At 42.5% G+C, this 13,362-nt stretch overlaps 1 protein-coding gene across 3 annotated transcripts in view; it reads right to left on the bottom strand.

Annotated features, from left to right (window-relative positions):
• Window positions 1-4,778, bottom strand: part of SYT14 (synaptotagmin 14) — an 88,955-nt gene extending 84,177 nt beyond the window's left edge. For all 3 annotated transcript variants that reach the window (XM_055816581.1, XM_055816583.1, XM_055816584.1), the window contains exon 1: window positions 4,657-4,778. In XM_055816581.1, the coding sequence (XP_055672556.1) occupies window positions 4,657-4,669 (13 nt within the window). In that variant the 5' untranslated portion in view covers window positions 4,670-4,778. The remainder of the gene's footprint in view (window positions 1-4,656) is intronic.
• Window positions 4,779-13,362: the final 8,584 nt, after the last annotated feature.

Here is a 13,362-nt window from a genome sequence, read left to right as displayed (position 1 = left end):
AGCATTAAATAGATTCCATGTGGCTGATCAAATCTGATACCCCGACATTTGATCCACCCTACGTTTGACAGATGTGTTTATAAGTGTGCCTAAGTACAAAACATGGCTTCTTATGTTTAGGCTTTATTTAATACTGCTGCTCAACTCCTGCCCTGGCTGCACCAACTTGGATTGAGAAGCACTTCGGCCAATTCAGGTCAGCGCTAACTTGTGGACCTCTGCCTCTGTGGCATCTTATATCCTTCTAGTACATGCTGCAATGACACCCAAACATCCCAGGTAACTTGGAAGTCAAGATAAAACTGTTCTCTAGGCAAGATTCAACCTATGAGCCATACATACGCTACTCCTACCTAAGCACTGCATGCAGCTCGTTGATCTTTTGTTTCCTTTTCTGGATTCTGGAAATCTGCAATTAGACATAGTTTTCACGCAACCTATATGAAGCAGTGTTCTAAATCCTCTCTCTTCTTATTGCCATAAAAAAAAAAAGAAGTAGGTTCATTCAGTAATTTTTGGTTTTGCTTCCCAAGGAAATGAGAGTTATGTAATTAAACAGTTCATTTCCTGCCCCATCCTCCTATTGCTTACAAATTCACTGGTTAACTTAAGCCAATATCGACAGAAAGTTTTAGGAACTTAACACTTTTAGGATTCTATGTTTCGTGAAAATTCAGCAGTCAAATACAACACAAACACAGACACCCACCAAACACACGGACAGCCAACCAGCTCATAAATCCCTGCACTGCACACACAGCTGCAGCTGCCTGTTCCCAACCAAACAGCTGGTAGATGAGGGAAGAAAGGGAGGACAATTTTGTCAGAAACATCAGAGAGCTCATGACACTTCAGAGACACTCAGGCGATGCAGGAACAAAATGAAAGGTATTCAAAAAGCCTAGATAGGCAATGAGGACCTTGGCATGCTACATCAGGAAGGACAAGTGTTACACTGGTAGGACCACAAAGGAAAAAATTTGGGAAGCCATGTTCATTAATCTCACTACTCTAGCAATAACTTCCTAGATAACAGCACCACCCTGTAATTCTTTCTTCTCTGCTAGATCCCTTTTACCTGTACAGCTCATTATTCTCTTTAATACTACTTCTTAGTGTTTAACACTTAACTCCTCACAATGGAAACCACAGGAAAGAACTTAAATTCAAAAAGAATTAACTCACTCTGAAAAGGTTCATTTCTAAATGTATTCCCTTCCCTGAGAAACATACACTTTTGTGTAGTCTATACCACATTACGATATGTTCAAGTGCAGCCCAAAAACCTGGTAAAAGTAGATTCATGAGGATATGCAAGATACGCAATTCTGCCTTAGGTTACAAAGCACCCCACTGCAACCTTTAAATTTCTTTTCTTTCCTCCATGCAATGCGATGTGATTTCCATTTCTAGCGCCTCACCCAGTCTACAATTCAATTGAACTCTTAAAGCAGGTGCCAAAGTTTTGCTCAGAAGAGGAAAAGCGGCACAAAGAAATCAAATTAATGCTGCCATGAGGAACATTACCAGGGCAATGCTGAAGGCTTCTCAGAAGTGACTCCTCAACTCTCCCTCTTCCCAGTCACAGCAAACTGCCACAAGACCCCAGGTCTGACAGCCACAGGTGGGAGGTTTTTAATCTCAAGACTGCCTACCAGTCTGGTCTTACTACTGCTTTCAGTTCGGCCTTACTCTCTACCACGTTTGCCATCCTCCACGTTCTGATACTCTCCATATTAGATGAATTCACCCTTTCCCCATGAAAAAGTGGAAATATTAAGCATGAAACTTTGTATCTTAAAACAGAGCTCCTACTTAACACCATTTTTATTTTGGAAGAGAAATATACAGAAATAGGAACTGTAAATCCAATTCTTTAATCCCACTTAAGCCAAATTTTTTCCAGTTGCCCTCTGCTGTTTCCTCACAAATCTGAGCTTGCTTGACTTATGCAGACTATATACCTGATGTCCTTATAAAGAAATAGAAAAGAGCACATTTCAACATATTAACTTTCTAAAGAAAAAGATGTAATTGTTCCCACCATCACTAAATTAAGGCTTTCAACTTGGTCACAGGAAGAATACTTGTCTTTTAAAAGTCCGTCAGTGATCATAATGCATAAAAGTAACAAAGCATTGTCACTGACCAAAATGACAATGGTCATTGGCCATGGCCAACAGCTCCCTGGTTCTCTATAACACCTGATATAAAAGTGTGGCTTTTTCTAAAACCTTTGGAGTTTCATGTAAGAACAACTATAAAGAGGTATACTGACAAAGTGGCATGGGAAATAGTACTTACAAATATTTAATAACCAAAAGCACTTAATTTCTTGCAGCTAACAAATCCTATTTTAATTTGAGCTCTTTTAATTTTGTGCCCTCATATAACTGTATATGTCTTGCTTTGAAGGAGTTTTGAACTATTTTATATTTATTCTTCAATCAGAAGTTTTCAATCTTACTTATTTCCCATGACTTCACCGGGGAAACAAACAAAACAAAAAAAAAAATCAAAACAACCTGGACAACTGCAGTGTCTTTAAAACTGAGCAAAGTATCTTCTCTGTTTACTTAAATACATTTACAGATTTACTTGGACACAAAGTAAATTCTGTATCTTGACCCTGTCCTGTGGTCTGATCCTGAATTCAACAGTTAGTTTTCACCCAAATCAAACTCACATATTTCAACACTGCTGGCCAGGAAACAGCACTGCTAATCAGGGAAGTCAAGGCAAGCTACTGTTGCACAGACAGTAGGGAGAGAAGACCAAGACAAAGAGTAAAAATTTTAACACCTACTAACAAGCCTACAGCAATCAGCTATTCAGCTGAAAACAAAAGAGGATGCTACATGCCTGCTACAGACTACAGCGCAAGTACACTGCATTTTCTGTCTTCAGGAAGAGTACTAAATCAAAACCTAGCAGATCATTTTCATGATTGGATATTTTCTTTTTATCCCACCCCACATGTAACTACAAACTACGCACCCAATTTTCTCAAGAGCTGAAGCCCCACTTTGGCAATTTCATTTAAGTGTCTACAAGGCAGTTGGGCTACTTCTGAAGTCTGCTCCTAATGAGAAGTGTTGCAATCTTTTCAAAGGCTAGATTGCTTTAATCATTCATGAGTATTTGCTTTAACTTTTAAGAAGTAATATCCTAAACCCTCTGAAAATGTTAAACATGAATTTCACATTTTTGTGAATATTTTCAGATCTAAGAAAACCTCACAGATTTCTGCGATAATGCAGCCTACAATGAAAACAAAAGACAGACTTTGAAGGATTTAATTTCTGCATTTGAGTTATGTAAAAAGTCCAGACCCAGCAGAAATTTTTGCTATCTTCTTGATAACATTAAGAGGGCTTTTCAGCAGAAAACCACCTAGCCAACTTAAAGCTGGCCAACTCAGAGTCCTGGTCCACACACCTTCCAAGACAGGGTGAACACGCAGCTCTGCTTGTGCAGTACAACCTCTTACAGAGGCCTGAAATACTAATTCAAGGAAAATGACAGCACAGAAGCATCGCACATGCAAAACAAACAGCAGCAGTTTGTTTCCTTCCCCCCCTCCCCTCACTGTTTTAGTAGATCCTTTAAGTTATAACAACAGATGCTTTCAGAAAGAAACGCCACAGTCGGGGAAGCAGCATACTTTAGGACCTTCTTTTGCTGGAAACCAAGTTCTGAGAATTTTTTTTTTTTTAAAGGATTTTTAACCAGGTGCAAAATTACTCTCAGAATGGAGAGGGCAGGTTTCAAAACAAAGCTCTGACACCCTGCCTTTTCAGATAATCATCTCCAAACCAACCCAACAAGTGTCTAGCACACCTCACTCCTTCCTTGTTGTTGTTGTTGTGAAGTGATGACTAGAAAGATCTGCGGACACAGGCGCCAGCACAGCCTGTTAGCTCTCAGCAGCCGGGCAGCCGGCACAGAGCGCGGAACCTCCCTCGCCTGGGGAAGCAGTTTTCAGAGACTCGGGGCCAGGAGGGACGATGAGTTTTAAAGCAGTTGGCAAAGTCTCTCCGGGAAGGCCGGGCAGGGCTGCGCACGTTCAGCAAGGGCCGTTCCCAGCCAGGCTGCGGGCTGCTCCGCGGCAGCCCCTGGCTCCGGCGCTCCGGGACCCGGCGGCGGGCAGAGGCGGCGCAGCCCCCGCCGCCCCCCAGCGCCGGGGCGGCTCACGGCACGGGGGGGGCGGCTCCGTGCCCCGGGGTCCCCTCCGCACAGCGCGGCATCCCCGGTGCGGGGGAGGACGAGGAGGGACGGAAGGATGCCGGCCACCGTGCCAGGGATTATTTACCCGCGCCCGGCGCCCAGGCACGGAGCCGCGAGGAGGGAGCGGCGCCGCTCCCCGCTCCCCTCCGCACGACACGGCCCCTCCGCTACAGCCCCCGCCGCCGGGCCGGGCCGGGTCGGGGGGGAGAGAGAGGAGAGGCGCCCCGCTGCCGCCCTCCTCAGCCCGGCTCCGGGCACCGCCGGGCGGGGGTGCCGCTCGGCTCCGGCGCGCCCCCGCCTCACGCCGCGGTGGGAGCCCTCCCCGCCGGAGCCGCCCCCCTCCCCGTGCCCGGGGGAGGAGAGGGAGAGGAGGGGGCTGGGGGAGGGGAGCGATTCGGGGCGAGAGGAGCCCGTTATTGGCCTACTTACCATCAATCGCCATGATCCCGGGGTGGGCCGTACCAAGTGCAGCGCACGCAGGAGAGGCGCTGCCGGGCGCCGCGGCTGCGAGACGGGAACGCCGCGCGGGGCCGGGCGGGGGCGGCGGGAAATCGCGGGGGGGCGGGGGGGGGGGGGGCGGGCCGGCGGAGCGTGCCGGGGCGCGTGACTCCTCCCCCCCGGCCGCCACCGCCCTGCGCGCGCGCCCGCCCGCGTGCGGCGGCCGTTGAAGCGGCGGGGCTCGGCGCCCGGCGCGCGCCTGCCCACGGCGGGCTGGCGGAGGCCCCGGCGGGCCGGGCCCGGCCGCAGCGGCGGGGGGGCGGCCCCGGAGCATCTCCCGCGCCGCGGGGCGGGGAGCGCCCGCACTCGCCGCGGGAAGGGCCCGTCGCTCTCCGTGGTCCTGACCGTAACGCGCTGCGACAGCAGCACCCAACGCCCTTAGGCTCGGGGGTGTCAAACCGGATTAACGTTCTGTGCGTCTTCAGAAGGGCTTGACACCTTCAACCTACAGCAGCCTTCAACAAATGCCTGAAGTGAATTTACTGCTGAAAGGGATTCGAAGAAATGAGAAGGGGTTAATGTGTCTGCAGTCCTGTACACAGGGTGAGGGCTTTTTGAGGGGGGCAGGGGGTGCCTCATTGACACTTGGCTATGGCAGGCACTTTCCTATGGCCACACAGCCTGTTCCACTCCCAGCCCTGAGATCCAGCCTCTGATGCTGCTCTTTCCTCTGTCCCACCTGCCACAGGTCCTCCGTTCTCCCTTCTATGCCTTTTCCTCAGCTCTCTGGAACTTGGACCAACCTCTCTTCCCCTGGGGGTCTGCAGCTGTTCCACAAAGGACATCCTTCTGTACTCTCCTCCTCGCCCCCCAGGTGCTCCGTGCAAAAGGAGCAGCATGGTGAGCAAAGAGAGCAAGGTCTTGCAACATTTACCACAAGGATCCCAGGAGCAAAAGGACATCCGAGCCGGGCCATGCATGGCTGCTGCAACTAACAGTGAAAACAGCCAAGCAGGTCCGTTGTGTTATGGGGTTTATATTGTGAAAGGCAATGGGATGCACGTAAAAGTCCATTGCTGTGTAGGAAAGTCTCGCTGGCATTTGGAGCTATAAGGAAACAGAACACGTTGGTACATGCAGACAGGTTTTTTGGACACATATGAACTGGCCAAACTAGGAAAAAAATTCACAAGATCATCAGGAGGAATATCTTTGGTACTAATATGATCTTTCTGCCAAATGTTAAGTCACTGTTTAAATCCTGGAAGCATTAATCTCCCTCAGCCTAGCAGCCTTCAGAAATGTTTTGTTGTATGGAAAAATCGATGTGTTTTCCCAATTTCATTCTTCATCTCGGTTAGAAAAAGAAACTTAAAAGTGAGGAGTTTAAAAGCAAAGTCAGCTTGAGCAAAATGGCTGTCTTGGAAAACATGAGTCCCAAATGACAGACATTTGTCCAGATAAGGAGCACCTGTAAAAAGGATCTTCAAAGAGAAAATGTCAGCAGAGCTTAATGGCAAATGTATTCCTCTGTACCAGCACTGACATTTACCTCAGATACCCCGATGATTTTCTGTTTGTTCCTAGAAATTGTTCCAGTCCTGAAGTTTTCTGTATGATTTGTCTTGATAGCCATCTTTCTGACAATATTACTGTATTGAGCACAGGCATAAAGACTCCTGTGGGATCAAGCACACAGAGTTATTATTCTTCCCTACTCTTTTTTTTTTATATATATATATTTCTCCCCCTGCTTTCGGCAGCATCTCCATATGAAGGAGCTACCAGTCACTGATATCAGCAAAAACTCCCAGGGCACAGACGTCCACCCATGCATAATCTGGGATTCAGTTTGTGAGATGTTTAAGAAGCCATCTATAATTTTTGGAGAGCCTCACATGTCATCACATTTCTGTGAATCATGTATGCAATTAACACAGTGGGATGCAGTTCTTATCATTGGACAAACTCTTTTGGAGGGTGAGGAATGAATATATGTTTGTGAATTAGTGACGATTGGAACTCTTAGTCCTGACTTTTTGTTTTGAAAACAGAAAAGAAGCACATAATTTCTACCAAAGTAGTGATTTGCTCAGTTTGGAAAAACAGTTTCAGGACACAAGGAACAAACATGGTTCCACATCAATAAAGAGATGGTATGAAAAGTATGTGCGAGGAACCAAAACACGACTTTTCAGAGCTATGCTGAATCAAATCAGTTCTATTTGTGCTTTAGTTTCACAAGCACATGTTTAAAATTTCTAAGTCTTATTCAAATATCAGATACTCCTGCCCACCACCATAAGAGTCATTTTTCAGCATCACCAGGAGGGACAAATCTTGAACAAACTTCCAAAACTGAACTATTTCTGTTTTGTTCCCATGGTATAATTGTGACAGCAGAAGCTATAGCTTCATCAATTCCCTGCATAAAAGGAGCACAGCTGATCAGCTTGAACATGTCAGAGGCTTTCCACTAAATCCAATGGGCAATTCATTCTGCTGAAAGCAGTTACATGTGAACCTGCGAGTCTGCCATTTGCAGAAAAAGACAGTGTGACAACACAAGTGTGACTACAGCTCAACACGAGACCTTTAGTAATGGTGATAAATCAGTAATGTACAAATGATTCACAGGTTATCAAGAGTTTCCTGTCAAAGGCAAGAACTATCACCTGTTGTGGCAACAAATTTGCCAACAGCAAGACAGCTAACTGACAAGTACAGGATAAATGTTACCCTGTAAGACCCAAAGTTTTCAACAAACTACCTACACAGGAGAAACTACCTACACAGGAGAAACTTCTCCCACTGCACTGATGCGAAGACACTTTGGCAATTAAAATCAAAAGCTGCTGGAAATTTTGGCATTAGGACCATAGGAGTATAAATACATTAAAAATCATGAAGGTCTCAGTTACTGGGAAAACAAGTACAATAATAGAATATCATGTAAGTATATGTATGAGGTACAGTATATTTATATATCTCATAGGAAATAATTCCGTTTTAAGACCAAGTTTGTTTAACGAATCTTAAGGCCATTGTTTATATACATTTTTTGTGTGTGTTCTTTATATAAAAATATTTGCTTTTCTGAGTAGAACTCTGCACTGATTTTTCTCAAAACCAGCAAATATTCTATATGAGATTACCTCATAATTCTAAATTATCTGATCCTTCTTATAAACTGATTCTTCGCACTTTTAAGGCATGATCCATGCTAAACCTATTTGGATTTTCTCTTCCACCTTGCCCATAATTTTAGTATTAAAACAGATAGGATTAAAAGACCCTATGCTTAATGGAGACTTAAAATATATGAAAACCATTGCATTTATGAATGTAGGGTTGGAAAACACAGTAGACACAGCAAACAGAAAGGTCAGAAAGGTTTAAGTCCTAGATTAGTAATCTGCTAATTAAGATGCCAGACAGATAAGCTATAATTGTCATGATGTGAACAATATGAGTTCATAAATAACCAAACAGTGGAAGAAAGTTTCAAACAGCTGGATATACATTTCCCAGTGGAATGTTGCCATTTCATTCAGATGTAGGTACTTTGCAGAAACAGAATTTCACTGAAATGCTGTTGGAGAGGGGGGCAAAATTAAGAGCATATGCAAGGTCTTTCAGAAAATAAAACCATTTAATCTCAAGCCTTTTTACTTCATATTATATTTTAACATAATATTGACATTCAAATGAACCATCTTGACTTTATCAGTACAAAAACTTTCAGTTCGAAAACTCAACCCTTTGCTGAAGTTTCACTTAATGGTGTGTTCCAAGAGTGTATGTGTGCGTGCGCACCCGCACCTCCTTGTGTGCTTTTTCTCTGGTGTATTTCAATCTGGAATGAAAACAGATTTTGAAAGAACAGATCAAAAGTCCCACAAAACTGAAATTCTGTGTTTTTAACCAGGAGCCTTACAGAAGTCCCAGCAAGAAGCAGATGATGTGCAGTTCTAGGGTATTCTACCCTTGCAGATTATTTATAAGAATGCAAAAAAAATGTGGTGTGGCAATGTTGAAATGAAAAGACAAACAGCTAAACTCAAAAGCTCTAACCGATACTGTTAAAATGTAACCTCTGAAACAACTTCAAGAGATATCTCCCGAAGATATCTCCAAGCAGATGAAAAGGTGACTAAGAATTAGAATACAGTGCTATGCCCTAACTGAACTGGGATCTTAGTTAACAACTTTCCACAAGAATTTCTGGCAGCAATTTTGTGAATGCTGCCAATCAGATTTGCAACTTAACGTCCATCCAGATTAGTTTCTCACACAAAGTGTTCTTTATTAGGACATTAAATACCTGACCTTTAAATATTAAGGTTTGCATTACCAAGTTGTTGGCACCAAGTAAATAATCTGTGACTCTTAGCTTCTCATAGTTTTTGAAAGCTAGGAAAGACAGCCTGGGCCCTCTGACAGAAATTGCATAGCTACATCTGGTAAGAGCGGTCTACCAGATACCGTCAAGTCTGCAATTGTTGGAAAAGGATCATAAAGCTGAATCTTGAAGCAAATGATTTGGCCAAATACCACTCACTGTGTAACTTTGTATTCATGAATAAATGATTGAGAAACTGGAAAATAATATTTCCAGCAGCACCTTCCTTCTGCCAAATTTGGGTCTCCACAAGGTCAGATTTCCAACTGGGATACAGCTGGAAAAGATCCTATGAGCTAAGGCAAAGAGCAAAGATTTTTGTTCAGTTTCACGTTGTTAATCTAGGGGCAATGCATCTGCTACAGAAACAAAAAATGAAAACATAAACAAAAATGTGATTTTTGGTGCCTAATTATTCTAGCTGATGTTCAGTTAGCCACAAGTCAGGCGCAGACTTCAAAGCTGGATAAATTAGATAATGACTCTTATTGATACACTTGTAAAAATCTTAACTGGCTCCAGTTACTAAAGTAAACATTATTCCACTGTGTTGCCTTGCACCATTCCAAAACAAAAGCACCATGAAGACACAGCTAGCACTGCTAAGTGCAATTCCAAAGAAGTCTGCCTATCAATGAGCAATGTGCTCGTACAAATGGCAAAAAACATAAACCAAAACTGTGCCAAAAAATCCTGTGCCAAATTAATCCCAAATCCATGCAGACATGCCAGTTCTTCCATGAGAAACTGAACTAGTGAAGTGAGTTTCTGGCAGATGCAGTTCTTCACCACTTACCTCCATCCCTCCTCAGTGGGACATCCCTAGCTCACCCCCATCGCACCCTCTGTTATATCCCCAGTGATAACAGGACATGTAGCGATTATTCCAGATCTTTGCACATGCTGTTTGAACAGTCAAGAAGCTGCCTAACAAAAAGTATAAGTGCTGAACTGTCATCATTGATTCATTCTCCTGCCCTTTTCTTCAATGGCGGGACTAATTTCATTCTCTTTCCTCTACACAGAAGTTAGTTTCCATGAAACCAGAAGGAACCTAATTATTACTGGGATCTTGATGAACTTGACCAACCATTTCGAAGCTGCAGCTTCCCTCAGCTTTGACAGATAGAAGCATTTGACAAAGAGAACATGTTCACATAAGCCTCATTTGCTTGGGAAATCAGGCTAAAAATGTCAAAACCCAGCAAATGGCCTACACAACTCCAGCAAAAAATGAAAAATGAGCCATTCAGCTACACTTACAAAACAAAACATACAATTTAACACAAATTAACAACAACAAAAAAGCCTTGTTTTTTCAAAGAGAGGTAACACATATGAATCTCCTAACATACAAGTGTATGGGAATTACTGTACTTTCTTACAGAACAGTTATATGGACCTCTAATTAGAGAAACCATAGCATACAATAATGATGTGAAAACAGGCGGATGTGTGGGATGAACAAACAGCCATTCAGAAAGTCTTTTTTTTTTTTTTTTTTTTTTTTACGGAATAAAACTTCTTCATCAAAAAGCCATCAAAGGTAATACCATGGAGCAAAACCAAATTCAATTTCCATTATTCATACTTAAAATATTAAAAGGGGATGGGAAGATACAATCCATCTCTCCTAGAGGGCTATTTTTAGAAAGATCAAGATCCTGGATGCTAACAGAGCCTACTGGTCTGGTTCATGCCAGCACAAAATGAACGACCTTGCTCTCACGACCTGATCTGATAGAAAGGCTGCAAAATGGTTTGGATGGAGACTGAGCTGCATGAAGCTGTAAAACTGTAACTTACACAGAGGCAGAGTTAAAGTTGTCACAGTGTTGGTTACTAAAACATTTTAATCTCAAATTGCTTGAACGGTACAAAGGTTTTTCTATCAGGGTGTTCTTACAGCTGTTTGCTCACCAACTGGCACTTGAGAATATGAGAGTGGGAGAGATTCATCTCCCTATGGCCCAGGTAGCTCGTAAAAATGGTGCATACATAGGCGGTGGTGGTGGCACAGGGAGTTAATTGTCCTCCCAAGAAAGTGGTAATGATAACAAATTCAAAGTGGTTTACGGTGTTAGTTACTTACAGCACGTATGCCAGCCCTGTTTTATTGACTAGCCCTGGCCAAATCTACCCACGGTTGCTGTTCTTGGCTAACCTTGACAATGTCATTCCCGTTGCCATGAAACAGCTTCCTTCGTTCTCACTCTTCATCTCCTTCTAATTGCCGTTAGTGCACTCTTTGATCCTCTGCTTTGTTTCTCTGCCCTCCCACCTGTAACCTGGTTAGCTTGAAGCCACCACTTTTGGATTGGTACTTTTGTGTAGCTGCTCTGCATGTAGAGGAGGAGAAACTGGTCTCTGTAGAGAAGGATGACAGTATCTATTAACAAAAGAAAGTGCTTGACAAACACTGTCCCCGTAGCAACCAGATAAGGCTGTAGCTGCAGCCAGACCTCTTAGGGTCTCTCTGGAATGAACTGGTACCCTTAACCGTTCCTACGGGGAGGCTTGTGCAGGGTATACAAACTGCGTTTAATTTCTTTCTAATTGCAGTGACTTATTTTGTGTATGCTCTTGCACAGCTGAGAGCTCAAGCCTGTGGAATACTCAGTATTTTCCCATTGGACTTATCCCCTAGGAGCAGTATTGTAAAAAATATTTTTGAAGTAATACAGGTTCGAAAGCCTGCATCCATCTAATTTCATGCGTCTTTTACTGATAAAAGCTTTAGCAGACCTTTTAATTATTTCAAATATTCCAAAGGTATACAGCAACATATGATCTGCTCTCATTTTTGGACTTAGCAAAGCTGTTCTTAATGCTGTTTCTGAACATATGTTCTGTTCTTACTTTTAAAATAACTACCAGAATATGTCATTCATTCTGATGGCACCACAGATATTCTATTGATGCATTAATGACACTACTGAATCTAAAGAAACATTTTTACTAAAAATGTATGCAACCTGCAGAATTGTTAAAATTACTGTTAAATGCAGAATCCTATTTAAATACATTTTTTGATTAACATTTCTATTGCCTTATTAAAAGAGTTCCTTCTGTGGAAAAAAACCACATTATATGGAATGGGAAGTATAGTCCCCGTTCTTTTCAAAACTACTCCTTTATATCATTACAGAAAGATTGAGAATCCTGCAGAAGAGCTGTAGAATCACGAAGTTAAAGTATTGTTTGTATGAAGGATGCAGCCTTTATCTACATCTTTTAAGGTAATTAATAAAAAGCTGCTGAATTAGTTCATCAAAACCAATTTATATTAGCTGCCTTAAACGTCTTACTATAAAAATTGCCCAACTTCCAGTCTGGCTGTTGTTTAACAGAAACTTCCACAAAGATATCTGAAATGCAAACGCTCATCAATGGGGAACTTAACAGAGACAGAAATGATAAAAAAAAGAAAACGCAGTAACAAACTAATCTGAGGTTAATTTGCAACTGAAATACATAAAATAAGCTGTTTAAAAGCCGATCAACTAACATGCTTTCTCCTTCCCCAAGACTCAGCTTCTTCCATTAGAAGAAGCGAAGTGATAGATAGTCTAATCTGACCTCCTTTATTCTCTTCCAGCCTGAATTATCCTCTGATGCTACTAAAACCCCATGGTGATAAAGAATTTGAAGACTGCAAACTTACATTTAACTGAGAAGTTGCCTACAGAGAAATAGCTCCAATCCTAGAACAGCAGATAAGTAAACATGATTCTCCCAGGGATGCTGGCACTGGGCACATCTGCCAGGGCATGATGGCACTAGAGCAAGATTCATTTGGTAGGGGAATGGATGAGGTGTGTTTGTAATGAATGGAAACATATGACAGGGGCAGTAATGCATTAGCTGTATAGCTTTAAAACCTTTATTTCTGCTTGATGTATTTGACTTAGGCATAAATTTACTTTAGCCATCTAAGTGTTTTTCACAAAAACATGTATCTTAAGTTCTCCACTTTCCAAAAAGCTTAAAATAGTCATATTGAAATGGAACAGTATTTAATTTCAGATATATTAAATGTCCATCTAATACTCACAACTTTTCTAAGAGAAGTAGGTACGCAAGGTACCTTTGGGAAAAATGTAATGGAAAATTCAAAGGAAATGCGAAAAATACTCACAAATCCACTACAAAACTTAAACAAAATATCCTAAAAAACAAGTTGCTGTGCTGGGGGGTTTAATTACAATATCCTTAAAACTGTGAAGCAACAGCTGCCTACAGTGGTGCTTTTTAACTTTCTGCCTTCTTCATCCGTTTCCAATATTAAACTTATT

The sequence above is a fragment of the Falco peregrinus genome, chromosome 11 (assembly GCF_023634155.1).
Source record: "Falco peregrinus isolate bFalPer1 chromosome 11, bFalPer1.pri, whole genome shotgun sequence".
Taxonomy (NCBI): Eukaryota; Metazoa; Chordata; class Aves; order Falconiformes; family Falconidae; genus Falco; species Falco peregrinus.
This window is presented reverse-complemented; position numbering and strand designations above follow the sequence as displayed.